Below are 17000 nucleotides of genomic sequence, written 5' to 3' on the forward strand. Positions count from 1 at the left end.
AGGTCACTGTAGCACTCTTTCCTAATTTCTTCCCTTTTGGGATACCTCTAGATTTTCTTTGGCAGTAATACCACGTGAAGTCTTTGCCCCTTTTTTTATTAAGAGCCATCCATTTGGGGATTTGTTTTACAGTGTGGCTCCGGCTGAATGACACAACTAAAGGGGACAGTGAACTTCAGAGTGAGGTTGGAAATGGACAGGTAGAGGTGAGGAGGACTTTTAAGCTTTGCCACCAGAGAAAGGTTATCACTTAGTAGTGGCCTTTATCTAAAAAAAAAAAAAAGGTGTTAAATACAATGTTTTGAGTCACAAAGAGATGAAACATTTTTAACGTTGTGCCTTTACATGTGAATAATGATTAAGTGAATAGGCAGTAGTTGCTGTTGATTATGTATTATTTGAACTACTACAGATCTGAATCAATTTGCAAACAACCGTAAGTAAAATCTAGGATCCCGTTGTGTTTTCCAGGGTGTGCAGACTTGCATCTTCTGGATATGTTGACGCCTACCGAAAGAAAAAGGCAGGGATACATCCATGAGCTCATTGTCACGGAAGAGAACTATGTAAACGATCTGCAGTTGGTCACCGAGGTAAGAAGGCACAGCAGCTTTAGGAGCAGGTTTTAGTCACTCATCTTTTTAAAGTAAATTGGATCAATAATTTCACTGTGCAAACTCATTTTAGATCACTGCTGTGTTTGACTTCCGAGGGATGATCTGTATTAAATTTTCATATATATCTCTCTGTATCTGTAGATATATTTAGATATATATGCATGCATGTATGGGTGTGGGGGCAACTAATACTAATCCCTTGTGTTAATGTCATGAAAACACTGACGTTTAAAGTATCATTCTAGTAAACCCTTTTTGCTCCTGATTTGCAATGTTTATTTCTCATGTGTAAGTTCTTAAAGCTTGAAGCGCTATTTGTGCCAGTTTCCACATTCACGGTGGTACTCAGTTATCACTTACAGTGATTTTCTTTAAATGTTACAAGGTGCATCCCTTATGTAGAAAAAAAAGGAAATTCGTACCGGCAACTGACATGGCAGATTCCTTTGACCAGGAGGGAAAGCCTTTTTTTGAAAGAGGACAAGATTTGCAAACCTGAGACACTATGAGATAAATCAGAACTTCCATAAACAAGTCCAAAGTAGAATGTATTTTAAGTTGTATTATCAAAGTAATCCTGGGATATTCTGCAGGAGACCTCTGAGTAAAATTCCCAAGTTTCAAACAGATTACCCAGGTCAGAATTAACACCACCAACACAAATTTAGAGTATTCTCTTTTAAAGCCATATGCCGCTCACAAACATTATCAGGGAACACTATGGATACCTAGGGCACAGCACATGTTTGAAATCTGTTCCACTGAGTGTCAAGTGCTACTCTGATGTAAAGTTTTCTCACCTCCAGACTAAGGAAGTGAGCATCATCAGTCTTATTCGCTTTGTGTATACTTAACATCTACTTTCTAAATTGCTTAATTTTCTGAATCTATAGATCTTCCAGAAACCACTAATGGAATCTGAGCTGCTAACAGAAAAAGAAGTTGCTATGATTTTTGTTAATTGGAAGGAGCTGATTATGTGCAATATAAAACTACTGAAGTGAGTTGTTTGGTTTTTTTCCCCTCGTACTTAGCAATAACAAAATCATGGGCCTCTCCCCCCATGTCTCCTTTTAGCTGCATGAAAATATTTGCCACTTACGCAAGTAGTAACCAAAAGGGCCATGCGTTTTTCCCTGCTGGAAAAAGCAAAATATTAACAATGTTTGCTATGACTCGTTGTTGTTGTTGTTGAAAAAAATCCAGCAGTTCTTTGATGAGTAAGTATTTGCACTTACTTTGCTCTTGGTGTACGTGCGCTCCAGAAGGCGAGATCAACCTCTGCTGAAGAGTAGCGCCTGCCAAGGTTACCCACACTCCTGTCATAGACTTTTCCTTCCTCTGTCTCTGTCACATCCCATACCCAGTTCCAGCCCTGTTATCTGTGAGTGCAAAGAAGGCGCAACAACCTCTGCCTCCCTTACTCTGAGTTAGCTGATGTATTCCTTTAGTTATTGTAGGCTTATAGCACCTGAATGAGCTGTTTTGTGAGAAGTGGCACCAACAAAGCCTGGTTTCCTATGGATTTGTGTCCAGTGTACCCTGCACCCTTCCTTCCAAAGTCTCCAACTACTGCGACCCCAACTCTCTGCCATGAAACTCCACGCAGTGCAAGTACTCTTATTTCTCCCTTCATTCTCTGTGGCCTCTGATGGATCCAGTCTTCCTACCTGCATCCTCCTCACCCATCCCTTCTGCTTCAGCAAGACACAGCGAACGCTGTGGCTGGTTTGGAGGCACGTGCACACAGGTTGCTTATCTGGTCATTGCCAGAGAAACTGAGTAAGGATGAGTTAAACCTGCATCTTCACAAGCAAGAGGATTAATAAAGTTCCTCTTTTCCCTACCGAGCTTCTACTTTTTGTTGAACTTGTAGGGATTTTATAATCATTTAGGTTGTAAGATACCCTTAAGATCATCAAGTCCATAACTTTGAGGTATCTCCTTTTTTGTAAAATGTATTTGAAAATGGCCCACAAGTTGAAAAGTTATGACAGTGGTGGGACAAATGCAGGAAGCTCAATAACAATAAAAATCCTTTCCTTAGGAAACCAGGCTGAAAACTAGAAGTAGCTTTGGGCTTAAAGTAGTGGTAAGGTTTTTATCTCTCATTCACAAGCGTATCTGTTACTCTCTAAACTAATAGAAAAGGAAATTGCATTTCTTTTTATATTGTATCTGATCTGGCATTGCATTAAGTTAATGTCAAATAACAGTTCAGTTGCCACAAGAGGGAAAAATGTTGTTGGCTGAAGGCACAATCTTGATTATTGTATTCTTACAATATGCAGTAAGTCTTATGGCTGATATATTTATTATTCAGGGGTCTCTTTATTTCAATAATGAACAAAAAATCAAACCACTTAATAAATAAGGAATCATTCTTTAGTGGTCTGCTTATAAAACACACGTGACCTTTTCATGTTTAGGGCTTTGCGTGTGCGTAAGAAGATGTCAGGAGAGAAGATGCCAGTGAAAATGATTGGTGACATACTGACAGCTCAGCTGCCACACATGCAGCCTTACATTCGGTTCTGTAGCTGCCAGCTGAATGGGGCAGCACTCATCCAGCAGAAGACAGATGAAGTCCCTGAGTTCAAGGAGTTTGTTAAAGTAAGAAAAGAAGCACTCGCCGTGAATTTTGTACACCGTAAATTTAGCTCGTCATTTCAATAACTTGCAAAATATAGTCTCAAATAGTGCTCTGTGTTGGGCTAGAATGAAGAATCTCCAGACTTAAGCACTCATTGAAGGAGTACATGTTTTCATTGAAGGAATAAATTTTTTAAAACGATTATGGAGCCATAAAATACTTTGTTTAATAATGGTTTTGCTGTAAGAAGAGGCCTTTCTCGTGTACAGACAAGGTGAAGAATATGCTGTGAAAAATACAAGAAATTCTACTGTACTGATACTGTTTATGATCCAAGAACAGATTTAGCTGAGGCATGGTGTTGATTTGTTGCCTTACCTTTTTCTTTCTTGGAGGAGCTCATTTTGCAGGGTTTTAAACAAACTGACTAACACCATTTTACCTCTCTAATGTTTCAGAGGTTAGCAATGGATCCTCGCTGTAAAGGAATGCCGCTATCAAGTTTTCTACTAAAGCCTATGCAACGGGTAACAAGATACCCACTAATAATTAAAAATGTACGTTTTTTTGCAAAGATGATGTTTTTGATGCTGCTTTGCTTATAGCTTCATTACAGGGTAGTTGCCCTATTTGTGTCGAGCTTTGTTAGATATCTGATGTGCTGGGGAACGTGGGGTGTCCTTTTCTATGTGATCACACTAGAGCAAATGCAGTAACTCATTTGGCTTTGGCGAAATGACTCTGTATTTCCGTTAGAAACAGAGGTGAATCTTGCACACAAAGAACCAGAAGGCAGTAAATGCTGAATGAAAAATTCAGATGACAGGAGTAATGGATCAATCTTATGTTCATCTTTGCCTTTTTCTACAGTGTCATTCCCTCCCCATAGTCTGGTAAATGGCATTCAGTGTGCAAGCCTGAACGCCAAATTGTTGCAAGTTACCTGACTGCGCGGCTTACATTGCTGGATAACTTACAACCCTTTCCTAACTTTCATTTGTTGCCTAACGCTTACCGTCCTCAATAATGCTATTGAACTTGGCCCCAGACTTTTGCAGGAAACAACTATAAACTGGATGTTGACATTTAAGAGATTCCTTAATCAGTCATGGATATATTTCTGTATATGGCTGGAATTTGCATGCTTAGGTTGGCAGAGTGAGCAATGTACTGATGCAAAGGCTCTGCAGGCAGGTATTCATTTCAGCTGTTCACAAACAGACTGCGAGTTTGTCTCCTACTTTTCATGTTTGTCAAGGAGCAAAAGAAATTTGGAACATACTGGCTGGTTGTGATGAAAATAAAGAAATGAGAGAAGTGTAGGGCTGACAATATAAATACATTTCAACTGCAGATAACAGAAAAGGCTAATGTATTTTATTTATCTGTAGATAATAGAAAACACTCCTGAAAACCACCCAGACCACAGCCACTTGAAGCACGCTCTTGAGAAAGCAGAAGAATTATGTTCTCAAGTAAATGAAGGAGTGCGGGAGAAGGAGAATTCAGATAGGCTGGAGTGGATCCAGGCTCACGTGCAGTGTGAAGGCCTGTCAGAGGTAAACAAAGTGCTACCTAGAGTAATGCAAATGTGGGCACACTTCTCCACCGGTCGGGAAGAAACCATGGCTCACTTATGGCACTGCATCAGGGGACAAACAGTGTAATTAATCAAGTCATATAATCTTCAATCCTTTGTTTTCATCTTTCTTTGGCTCCCTTTCACTCCTGCATGTAATCCTTTTCGCTGCTCGTGTTACTGCCTTCTGTATGATAAATGCTGCTTTTGTTGCTTGCCTCTGGGCTAGTGCCAGGTTCAATGCTGCAATTTTCAACCACAACTTCCCGGTTTTGTAGCTCTTTACAATACAGTGGTTATTGTGCTGCTGTATCTCATCCTGAAGTGATGAGACCTGACCCGACCATCCTGGCGTGCTTTAAAACTCATCACAGAAAATATTTTTTGTGGTAAAACTTTGTATACATTTTGAAAACTCAGAAAATACTGATCAAGTCTCTCTTGAGACTTTACAAAAAGAATCACTGCCTCCCATTATATATATATATTTTTTTTTAAGGTAACATGCCAAATTTCTGTACTATTATAATGAAAATACTGTGTCGGTATGTCTTGCAAAAGGGTGGAGGATATTTTGATGGCTTTCCTATTATTGGTAAAGATAATAGAGGCAGACAGATCACAACTTGATTTGCAAAGTACGCTTTGAATTTTCAGTTCTAGAAGATAAAAAAATAATAAGCACTGGTTGGCTTATAAACTGGAAAACATTGCATTTCATCTTACGAAATTAACTGTTTCAGGGGAAAGACAGGTGTGACATTTCAGAAGGTTCAAAGTCACGTTCAGGTGTCTTATAGCTACTGCCTGAAGGAAGGTGGCTGCCTTTATCTTCTGTACATGATGTCTGGTCCTAGAACACCAAAAATATCACCTGAAGGACCAGCTGTCTGCATGCTGACGTGGTAATGCCAGTAGCAGCCTTGAATCCGTGGCAAGGAGTGGTCTGACCTTCCCACAGTTTTCTGACTGAGATGTTTCTAATCTGTAAAAGAAGCCACTCCAGATCTAGCTGCCCAGCCAGCTAGGCTGGCAAGAGCCGTACCATCACCTAGTGAAAAGAAATCTGAAAATGACACTTTAACAAAGGGCAAGCCTCTACTCATCTGGTAACAACCTCCAGATGAGTCTTAAATTCTGCCAGTTCCAGCCACTGGTCAGCAGCTCTCCTCTAACTCCGGGTATCGTTGGTACACAAAGGCAGGCTATCTGCAGTTCATTTGGTAGGTTTTAATGGGTGAAATTCAAACATAAGTCAGAAGTCCAGTCCTTGTTAAGAAAGCTCAGCGTTTGGAGAGACCATTTGCATAACTACTGCTAATCCAGGACAAGTCATGATCAGCTCAGTTCCACTCAGAGATGCATGCACGTGGCAGAGAAAATTGAAAGGAGGCACGAATGCTTTTGGCTTTTCTCTGACCATCCGGGCCATGCCCCGTGCAACTGATGGGCTGCCGTAAAGTTAATTTTCAAGCAGCAGTTCTATGACTTGCACTGCTTATCATGCGCAAGGCAGAGACATTGCTCGTCATCCCTGTGACACATATTGAAACAAATGTCAGGACTCAAAACTATATTTGATCTCTTTCAGGGGAACCTCGATTGTTTTACTTTATACAGTGCGTTGTTGTTCTTCTTCTACTTTTCGCAGCAACTCGTATTTAATTCTGTTACAAACTGCTTGGGACCACGCAAGTTTCTGCACAGTGGGAAACTCTATAAAGCCAAGAGTAACAAGGAGCTGTATGGCTTTCTGTTCAACGATTTCCTCCTCCTGACTCAGATCATAAAACCTCTTGGCTCTTCTGGCACAGACAAAGTCTTCAGCCCCAAGTCTAATCTGCAATACAAAATGTACAAAACTGTAAGTACCACTATTAAATAGCAACTAAGATGGTTAGATGCTAACAGTGCGTATAGCAGGCAGCAGTTCCCATACTGGATGTGCAGGCAATAGCCTTTATGTAGAAGAGGTTTGAAAGCTTTGGCATATGCTGGGGATTACAGGGACTGATGGTGAGAAAGCTGGTTGTTTGCTTCAGTGAGATAAGAAAAGATGCTTTTGAAGTTTTGCTAAAACAAGCTCTTCAGCAGAGGTCATGTGTATCAGGGTGTGATGGGGAGAGTAGTGTTTGCTGCTCTTTGTGGGAAAGGAGAGATTGCTATGCTTCATGAAGCTGCTTTCTTACTTCAGGAAAAGTGTTCCCAGACTCTGGAGGCACCTATGTCTTTGATAATAAGAAAGTTCCAAAAATGACGTATCTGAAGAAAGATGGAAGGCAGACAGAAGGGGAAAGATACTGCAGGGACAAGATGAATCTGTTGTAAATTGCTCTGTGTTGAATGCATCTATTCACATATTGTGCAGTAGAACTCTAGCTTTGCCTAATGTTTTACAGCCCATTTTTCTAAATGAGGTACTAGTAAAATTGCCCACAGACCCTTCTGGAGATGAGCCCATCTTCCATATCTCCCACATTGATAGAGTCTATACGCTCCGGGCTGAAAGTATTAACGAAAGGTAAGTACCTGTATCTGCCATGTTAGTACTGAATTTGAAAAGTCTGGTGCAAATGTATATGATGTATACATGCATAGCAGTCTCCAAGAAGCTTATCGCACAAAACTAGAGAATTCCTTTTGCTTTAGAATATGGTGATACTCAATATACGAAAAGGAGGGAGAAATAATGCTTCCTGAATTCCTGTAAGACCAACAGTGAAAGGGCTAGGAGGGCTGATATATAGGCCATATTTCACAGCATGTCATGTTAGCATAAGGAAGCCAAAAGATGCAATCCTGTCTTCTCTGTTAACATCCATCTGTTTGTTTGTGCCAGTGCAAGCATTTGTATGGCTGTATGTTGAATGAGATTCAGGAACTGCTCACAATTAGGACTTGAAGCAAAAACCTACCAAACAAAACCCAGTTAGTTTTAACCTGGTTCAGTTCAGACTGCAACAGACAAAAAAATGGCAACCTCAAAACCTCAGCTGGTGATTTTTGTCTCTGGCAAGCTTAACTATTGTTAAAAAGTAAAGCTGAAAGTCCAGCAAAAAAAGCCCCATAGTACAGACATTGCATTATGCCAGCTTGCAAATATATGGCCCCTAAAAATTCTGATACATGAAAATGTATAAAACATCTTTGCTCCCTGCCTGCCAGTGTTATTCATTATTATTTATACACATGGTTTTTCTTGCAGAAGATTGCACTTTTTTAGATCCCACTTGTCCTTTGGGATGCTGTCTGTCCCTCTATGCCACAGGATGAACGAGCATTGTGGTTAGACGCTTGGTGGTGAAAGTTGACACAGCCTTTTCAATTTAGGATCTGTTGCACAAGTCAGACTATAGCAATAACTGTCTGTTCTGCGATAGAGCACTCACAGAGGTAGTCAGAAACATCTAAACTCGGCACCGCATTCCTCCTACCTAGCTCCAGGAACTTCAGCAGGGTGCTTAGGCATGCTACACTGAGCCATCGATGGGAGCAACCGGATCTTTACATGCTGAACACCCTCTGGAGGTGCCTGCCTCTCTCCGTTCACTACAGAGAGAACCCACAGGAACTGCTATCTGCAGTCAAATGCCTTTATTTATATGAGATACAGCCTCTGACTTTCTTGTATGCCAGAATTGCTTACTAAATAAATGCAGCATTTTAGGTGAGATACCTCCAGGTTTTCAATATTCACTTGTTTTTAATCAAGAGCCACAGAAATAAAACATTAGCATCAATGAGTGATTAAATTGCCCGTTGAATCCTAAAAGACCTTTATGATCAAAGGTGTGGTATACTTCTGAAGCTGCCATTTACCACTTAGGGCTGAGCTCAAAGACAGCATTGTCCTCACAGCAATTCTTCTAAACCCTCGAGGTCCCTTGGTACACCTTCTTCCATGCTTTTTCTCTGTCAATCTTTCCACTCAGTCCCTTAAGTATAAAATGGTTTCCTAGAAGGGCCCATAGTCATTCATCACCTGTGTATTCCCTGAGTTATGCTTCATGTGTCCCAAGGCACAGAAGGATTTTGGTATGAAACCTCAGGGATCAAGAAAAGTGTCCAACTCTGCAACATAGCTGTCTTGTATCTACTGGCTACAAGAAGTTAGTTTATTACAATAAAGCAAAAGGCTTGGTGAAGGCAAACCTGTTATCTATCCCTTTTGGTTTCTCACCAAGTCCCTCCTGCTCGTGATTCTTCTGAGCTTTCTTTGCGTGGTTGGCTCTGCTAGCTTGGGACAGTTAAATTATTCTACAGATGCTATGATTCCCAGTAAGATCTCTTCCAGGCAGGCAGCTTCAGTGTAGCAGAGCCTGTGATGGGCCAGAGCCTTACACTGCAAGTGATTGGGAAGGAGGGACAGTTTTACTTTTGTCTGCTGTGCTCCAGGGAGGATAAATGGAGATGGTATTTTGCAACTTTTTTTCCTTTCCTTCTGAAGGACTGCCTGGGTTCAAAAGATCAAAGCTGCTTCAGAACTTTACATAGAGACCGAAAAGAAGAAGAGGGAAAAGGCCTACTTAGGTACAGCATGGGATGCGGGGGTCTCCTCTTTTGTGGAAAAGTCCATGGGCACGAAAATGCGTTAATGACTTTTCTCTCTCCTGTTTCACCGCAGTTCGCTCGCAAAGAGCAACAGGCATTGGGAGGTTGATGGTGAATATCGTTGAAGGCATTGAACTAAAACCTTGCAGGTCCCATGGTAAGTGCCTTGGGCTTTTTAATAATATGCTCTATGAAGAAGACATTCCTATTTGTCAAACTGATTTTGAAGGAGGTTCTGTCCAAAACATAGTTTTGTTTAATGAAGCCATTTTAATGAACTTAAAAGACACAGAATTGATTTTGTGCAGTTCAGTAGCAGTCATGCAATTGTCCTGCACATAAGCATTTGTTTCAGACAAACTTAGTTTCTACCATGTAAGCTGTATCATAAGAGATCAAAAGCCACAAAGTCCTGAAATGAAGAGTGGAAGGTGCTCAGTGCCTTGCAGAATTGTGTCCCTGTCCATTATAATGGCAGTGAGGCATTTAGGAGGAAGACCACATGCCTAAAAATGCAATTACTCGTTTCTGTTTGTTTCCATCTTCCCAGGAAAGAGTAACCCATACTGTGAGGTGACGATGGGTTCTCAGTGCCACATTACCAAGACGATACAGGACACCCTCAACCCGAAGTGGAACTCCAACTGCCAGTTCTTTATCAAAGACCTCGAGCAGGATGTGCTCTGCATTACGGTATTCGAGAGGGACCAGTTCTCTCCAGATGGTACGTACGGGGCTGCTGCCCTTCCAAAGGCATTTTCAAATCTCCTGTTTGGAAGAGGTGCATGCCTGCTAAGGTAAATCATAGAATTGCAGAATGGTTTGGGTTGGAAGGGACCTTTAAAGATCATCCAATTCGAGTCCCAGTATTGATCCCCTTTGTATATTGGGAGCCTACTCACCCTTGCTCCCCAGTGGAGTCACGCGAGTATCGGCACAAAAAGAATCAAGCTGACTCTGGGGTTTTTTGTGTTTCCTTTCTTGTGCAACTTGACAACAGCTAAGGTGTGGTTTGCAATTCTACAAAGTCTTAAAAAAACTCTGGATGCTGTTTGCAAATGGATAGATTAATGCAGGAAGAAGGACATGTCTTCACATTCCTGTAATATGCAATAACTGGCAAAAATGAACCCAAGATTCGTACCCCATTCTTATTTAATAACCTGGAATAGACATATGGAGCATTGAAGAGAGTATTTTGGAGTCATGATCTCTCAGGAAGTATTTGGATAGGACTGTCACTCATCTGGCCAGCACCAATTGGCCCATTGACCTTGTCACTAGTGTGATGCAATCCTTGGCTCTGTCATCTCCAGAGGGCTTTGCACTCCGTTTGAACTGTGCAGCAGCCTTTGGCCTTTCTTCTAACATGTTATAAAATAAATAAGCTACTTAAGCAAGGGAGCTGTGAATTACATAGTGGATTTTTCTGCTTATGGGACCATTTATTTTTAATGCTGCTGCTGTCTAATATGGTCCAGCTAAAATTCTCTTCTCTGCAGATTGGCAGCCTTTGGCTTTCTTCAACTGCAAAAATATAGTTGGACTGAAGACTTGTTTTCTCCTTTTGTTGTGTGTAGATGGAAGATTAGTTCCTTCTGCAAATCAGCATTTTATTGCAATGTAAAACAATTGTATCATTTCTGAGCATGCTGTCTTTTTGCATTTCAGACTTTTTGGGCAGAACAGAGATCCGTGTGGCAGACATTAAGAAGGATCAGGGTTCAAAGGGACCAGTTACAAAGTGTCTCCTTCTGCATGAAGTCCCAACAGGAGAGATAGTCGTCCGACTAGACCTGCAATTATTCGATGAGCCTTAGAAGGAAAGGGACCAATGTTTTATTTCAGTCTGAGTTCACTGCAATAGGTGTCTGCAGAAGCTGTCACAAAATCCTTATTGGTGTCGTATGAAACTACTGCTTGCCCTTCACACGTAAGAGGGTTATCAAAGCAAACAGGAGCATCTTTGTGCCTTGATAATTCTCACTGAAAAATGGATCCCAATTTAGTGAGGAGATCTCCCTCGATTTCTCTATGTGGAACTTGATGTTAGTTTCCTGGGTTTATGAAATAACCTAGTTGTTCGTTGTGCTCCAGTCTGAAAGGCTGGCAAACCACATAGGTTTCTGTGCTTGCTCCAGTTACCCTACTGTTTAATTTACATGAAGAAGGCAATGTTGGTATGTTTTGAAGGCTTTCTGCAGGGTTTTCCCCCCTAAGGAATTCTGTGCCTATTTCTCAGCAAAGTGGTGTGTAAATGTAACGCAGTAAGAAGATCTTTGAAGATCTTCGTGGTGGTACTGAAAAGACTTAGAAAATAAATAGTCTATATCTATAAACAGAGAAGATTCTATTAACATACCACTTCATGACTCACGTTGCCCCTGAAAATAGATTATGTCCAGGCCTTCTGCACAGCGATGAATTGCATGCCGGAAGAGCCCACCCACTCGGTACCTTTGGAAGTTGCTGTTTTCTCTAGGACTGTAAATGACTGAACAGTAAGCGAAGGATCGAACACAGAGCCCTGCTGAATGTTGTGCTATACCACTTTGATACTACTTTACTACTGCTGCTTGATTGTGTGACTGCAGGTGGATGATCCGTCACCTGCAGTGGGGAAGAAAAAAAAAAAACCCGGCAGCTCGAGCTCAGGAAGCTAATTTCTACCCTGCAGAGTCTGGTTTGCAGAGCAATCAGTGGTGACCAGTTATTAAATCGTGCCATGCCTAACTGCGTTAGACAGCGTGGGGCTGAATTCAGGGCAGCAGCGTGCTGTAGCTCGCAGGGGTGTTTGCTGCAGGCCGGGGCGATGGCAGGTTCGGCGGCAGCGATGCCGGGCACAGCCAGGTGCCTGTGATGGTGCAGAGTGGGTAACCCCAAAGCAAAAGCCTTGTCACCCGGGGGAATGCCAGGGCTTATATATCCATTTAACTCTACGAATACACACGTGTAGGCCCACATCCCGCAAACTTTCCCTGTTTGGCAAAGCACCCAGCTTTAAGCGTGCACTTACGTCTTGTTTCCCTTAAGCACGTGCGTAAGTGCTTTGCTGAGTCTGGACCCGAGAGACAATAGGCCCCTAAGAGTAAAATTGCTCTTTGTTCTGCTTGGATTCATGTTGTTCATGACCTATCATGCATACACTGGTATTTTTGTAAGGACTTTATTTCTGAATGGGAGGTGTCAGCCTGTTTCATTAGCATGTGAACGTTCTTGTGGAGCCTGTTGTTAGGTTTTGGTGTTCCTTGCATGTCCTTTCAGTACTGGTTTCCACCTTTCCTGTATAGGTGATGTTCTCTAGCACTACAAGTCTTATTGGTTTCCATTAGGAAATTAGGATATATTCATAACGGATAGGTAGATACAGTATGGTAATAAGTGTAAACTGTGCTGGGAAGTGTCTGTGTATTATAATTTCCTACAAGACCACTGTAATGTTTTGAGCAATGGGAAAAAAAAAAATGTATGTTGGAGGGACAACAAAGTTTACATTTCATACTTTTCAGAATCGCTTTATTATTTATTTATTGAAGATAGTGTAGAATTTTGTATCAGAAATGACAGACATACTTATGTATTTTTTGAAACAAGACAGAGATACACGCTTTAGTTAGAAACTTTCAACTGACCACATTTTAGAGGGAGTGTAACTTCCTAGGCATGCATTTGTTTACCACTAACTGGCTGAAAACACAATTAAGAGAACTTTAAGTTTCTATTTTTCAATGTTGTTAAGAAAGTTGTTTCAACTGAAATATGTAAATAGTACTAAACCCATGCTTTCCTAATTCCATATCAATACATTTTATTAAATATAATGTATATGAAAATACACATTGTTGTGGTAGGATAAAAAAAGTGATAAAATCTATTAATGGAGTAACATTAAATGTCATTGTCTAACCTTTTATCGCTGTCCTAATTTTACTCAGCAGCTGTAATTACAGTGAACATTCATTTCAGTGTTTAAAAAGTAGCATCACTTTTTTATGGTATCATTTCACCAGCATGAATTACAGTAACAACTAAATAGACAAACAGGACAAAAAAGACCATGGGTGTAACGCAGCAATCCTGGCCAGGTTTTCGAAGGGAGCCTCGAGGAGCTGCACCTTCCTCTGAGACTCAACTGGTGTTGGGAGCGGGGGACCCTTAGCTGCAGGGGCTCCTTCCAGATTGCAACCCTTGTCGTGGGCGTGTACGGTTGAACTGTTTTGGGGAACTGTAACGGAACTACTGAGCACCTTCCCGACCACCCTCACGTGTGATTTCCCGCTTATCCTCGATGCACTGCAATGTTTCGCTCCCGTTAATGTCAATAGGAGTTACGCAAACATGATGGTGATGATGAAAGGCTGGTGTGCATTGTGGACAGACTGTGTTTATACCCTCAGAGCCAGCTGACGGTGCATCGGGACATCACTATTTTCTCGCTTGCTCGCCCTCGGTGCTCTGTAGCATATTGACACCGCTGGCTTCCCAGAGGGAACTGCTTTTCACCTGGGTAAGCCAAAGGTTCTTAGAAACCCATTGGCTCCTGCCTGGTTTTCCCTGTTCAGGAATGCTACGGTCTCGCACGTTGCTTTGCATTAACTCTGTGGCTGTGCAGGCTACAGGTTTCTGCTTTTCTACCCACCGCAGCCACATAGACCTCCCGCTCATCCAGGACTTCATGCTGTAAAAGCTCAGGCCGTTTGCTGAAAAAAAAGAGTCTCATTAGCTCTATTCCTACTAGTGCTTTCATAAAGAAAACTGCAAGCTCTCGTAGGCCTGTTTAAATACCACTAGTGTTCTGAAGAATTTGGGGAAGGGAGAGGCACACGGCAATACCTAGGAAGTTACAGATCTCTGTGTGTATTTAGAAAGCCAGCTGGCACTACCACAACGTATGAAGGTCGAGCCATCCTCTTAAGAGTGTCACGTACGGGCTGTCAGGCCAAACTCTGCTAGTCTGTGCTACTGGTACTAAATACCTGTGTTTATGTAGACCCTGTATTTCAGACTCTTGTTATTGAGCTCTGAATATATTGGTAAAATAGCTAAAATGGAGCACAGGTCCCTTTCCAGCCCCATCAAGATGTGTGTTAACTTTTCCTAATGATGTTGTGCAAAACAACCACAACAAAAAATCAAAGCCCAGATAATACTTGATCACATTTTGGATTGACAGAGCAGATGCGTGCAGATAAGCATCCCTGCTAAAAATGCAGCGGTTGTAAACCTATACATTGTGGAATTCTGAGACTGGCTGGCTGCACCTGCTTTGGTAAAACTAATCCTTGTAGAGAGGCTGAGTACAAGGTCTCTCTGTTACTCATCCTTAAAATGAGGCACTGATGAGATTAAACTGGTACATGGGCCACTGGGACTAGCCCTTAAGATGAGGTTTCATTTCTACCTTTTAGCAGGCTCTACTTTTTTGGAGAATACATTTTACCTAGAAGTAATTCTCCAGCATTCAAATTCCTTCACTGGCAATCAAGCCTTTCTAAAAATAATACTGTGACTTTTTAATGCATTCACTGCCTTCATTGAAACAGTAGTCTCGCTTTGGATAAAGTGGGAGAAAAAAGCCCTAAAGAACAAAGAGCAAAATCTGCAGCTGTGAGAAAACATGCAATGGAAAAAGCTGCACTGGTGGTTTGTTTCCAAGCTGTGTTCTTCCCTTCTGTGCATTCATTTTAACAAGGAGGATGGTATTTCTTCCTAGTGTTCCCTTGGCTTTAAGTCTTGTAGTAGAACTGAGTTAATGGATAAGAAACTGGAAGGGAACAATACCACTTTTAGAAATTATTAAAATGACTCTTAAAAGATGGTGGTAGCTGGTAATGGGCAGAATGTCAAGGTGGTTGTGGCTGCAGACAGGACAGGATACTGAAGAGAATGGAAAGGAAGGTTTTTTCCTTTTCTTTTTTGGGGGGAGGAGTTAGTTTAAAATCAGATCTACAGCCTCACAGCAGAACTTCAGTTATCCAGGACCCCAAGCATCTGTCATAATAACAACAGTGATTAGTAACACACCGTGTGTTTGTCCTCAGCCTGGGAGAGCCACACTGGATCTAGTGCAGCTCTGTGTTTATGCAGAAGTTTGCATGCACTTTTTTATAGAAGCAGAGCTTTTCAGTGTTTTTAACAGCCCTTCTACCCACCTTTCCAGGAATTGCCTTCTGAGATACACCTCTGAGGTGCTTGGGCACTGTGTTATTTCAAGATGCTTTCACAAGGACTTCACAGGCTTGCAAGCATTGCCGTCAGGCTCTTTGCTTTCCTGGTGTCATCCAGGCAGCTCTCACGGCCATCCAGGAGATACACGGGTATATGCCCTTTCCACACAGGGAATCAGCTGCGCCAGCATCAATGTGCCAGTTTTCTGTCTCTCAAAGGACTTGTTTCCCCAGCCAAAAGCTGTATGAGGTATTTGCCAGCAATGCCATTATCAGTCGGCAGGGTGGGTGTCTGTCCTTTCGCCCCTATCCCTCCCTAAGAATCAGCCTGGTCTTGTCAATCCGCCTGGCGAGCATTTTCTCCCTGTGGACAGGAGTCAGCCCCTCAGAGATGCCTCTCAGAGAAGCCACCTGAGCTCATTTTCCTCTACGCTTGGTGGAAGTCGTTGTGCCCAGGGCAGGATCAGCTCTCCCTGCTCAGAAGCCCACCCTGCTACCCGAGCACGCATCCGTGCCGTCCTTCCCAGCACCACCATGCTGTGAGTTCCTGTTGCCCACGCTGCAGCCCGTAGCCTCCGCTTCGTTGCCGTTTGGGTTGAGGCTCACGTTTGAGATTGGTCAAGTCCCCTCCCGGCCATGATTTTCCCCACCTGCTGAGCCCATCGGCTCCCTCCAAGACAAACACCAGCTTTGTTGCATGAACCAAGGCAGCGGGTGACTGAAAAACGCATCTCACCTCATCTCACTGCCTTGCTCCCTTGCTGTCCCACTGGGTTTTTCTTCGGTGTACGTCTTGTGGGTAAACGGGTTCTTCTGTCCTGTAATTAATTAAGTCCTTTGGAAAGCATCAATCTTTCCTTCCCTTCAACCCCAACCCCTGAAGGCTCAGCTCTGTGAAACAGTGCTCTTTTAGGGACTCCTTTCCAGGCTTCTCCCTCACAGCTCACCTGGCAGCCTCTCCAGCCCCTGGCTCAGCCAAGCACTTCAGCAGACACTTAACTTTGATTCGTGCCCCAATTCAGTGCAAAGGCCCACTCAAAGCCAGCCCAGTGCCCCTGTGCTTTGCTGGGGATGCACGGAGGGTTTCCAAAGGCTTTGATAATTTAAAGCCTACGTTACGAACTTGGCTCAAACTCTTGAAGTTTGCAAGATTGCAAAACAAAGAGCATCAAACAAAAAATCGAGTAAGAGAAAGTACGGTAGTAGTTTATAGTCTTTGCAGCTGGATCTGTTTTCTTCCTTCCTGAAAGTGGTTACAGCCACTAAACTCGCCAGAACTGTATTTACCGGGCAAATCATAATTCTTATACCTACAGATTGCCACACATTTGGAAGGACTGTAAACCAAAAAACACTAGGCTGACCTGGCCTCTGAAATACCAAGTACCTTGCCAAGTATAGTGCTGGTAGAAAGCCAGTCTGTAAAGCCCTGCGAGGTTGCATGCAGACGGTGAGTTGACTTGGGCACCTTAAAAGACAGATCGTGTCGCTGA

At 42.4% G+C, this 17000-nt stretch overlaps 1 protein-coding gene across 3 annotated transcripts in view; it reads left to right on the plus strand.

The window, feature by feature from the left end:
* ITSN1 (intersectin 1) overlaps positions 1–11160 on the plus strand; it is a gene marked incomplete at both ends in the record, with an annotated part of 106075 nt that extends 94915 nt beyond the window's left edge. For 2 of the 3 annotated variants that reach the window (XM_082008654.1, XM_082008653.1), the window contains 11 exons: positions 472–593; positions 1511–1617; positions 3047–3230; positions 3669–3767; positions 4602–4769; positions 6441–6653; positions 7189–7310; positions 9237–9319; positions 9414–9497; positions 9891–10064; positions 11012–11160. In XM_082008654.1, coding sequence (XP_081864780.1) covers positions 472–593; positions 1511–1617; positions 3047–3230; positions 3669–3767; positions 4602–4769; positions 6441–6653; positions 7189–7310; positions 9237–9319; positions 9414–9497; positions 9891–10064; positions 11012–11160 — 1505 coding nt within the window. Of the gene's footprint in view, positions 1–471; positions 594–1510; positions 1618–3046; positions 3231–3668; positions 3768–4601; positions 4770–6380; positions 6654–7188; positions 7311–9236; positions 9320–9413; positions 9498–9890; positions 10065–11011 lie in introns of all 3 variants that reach the window. The other variant, XM_082008652.1, reaches the window with a different exon arrangement.
* Positions 11161–17000: the final 5840 nt, after the last annotated feature.

The sequence above is a fragment of the Phaethon aethereus genome, assembly GCF_964289735.1.
Source record: "Phaethon aethereus genome assembly, chromosome: 1".
Classification (NCBI taxonomy): domain Eukaryota; kingdom Metazoa; phylum Chordata; class Aves; order Phaethontiformes; family Phaethontidae; genus Phaethon; species Phaethon aethereus.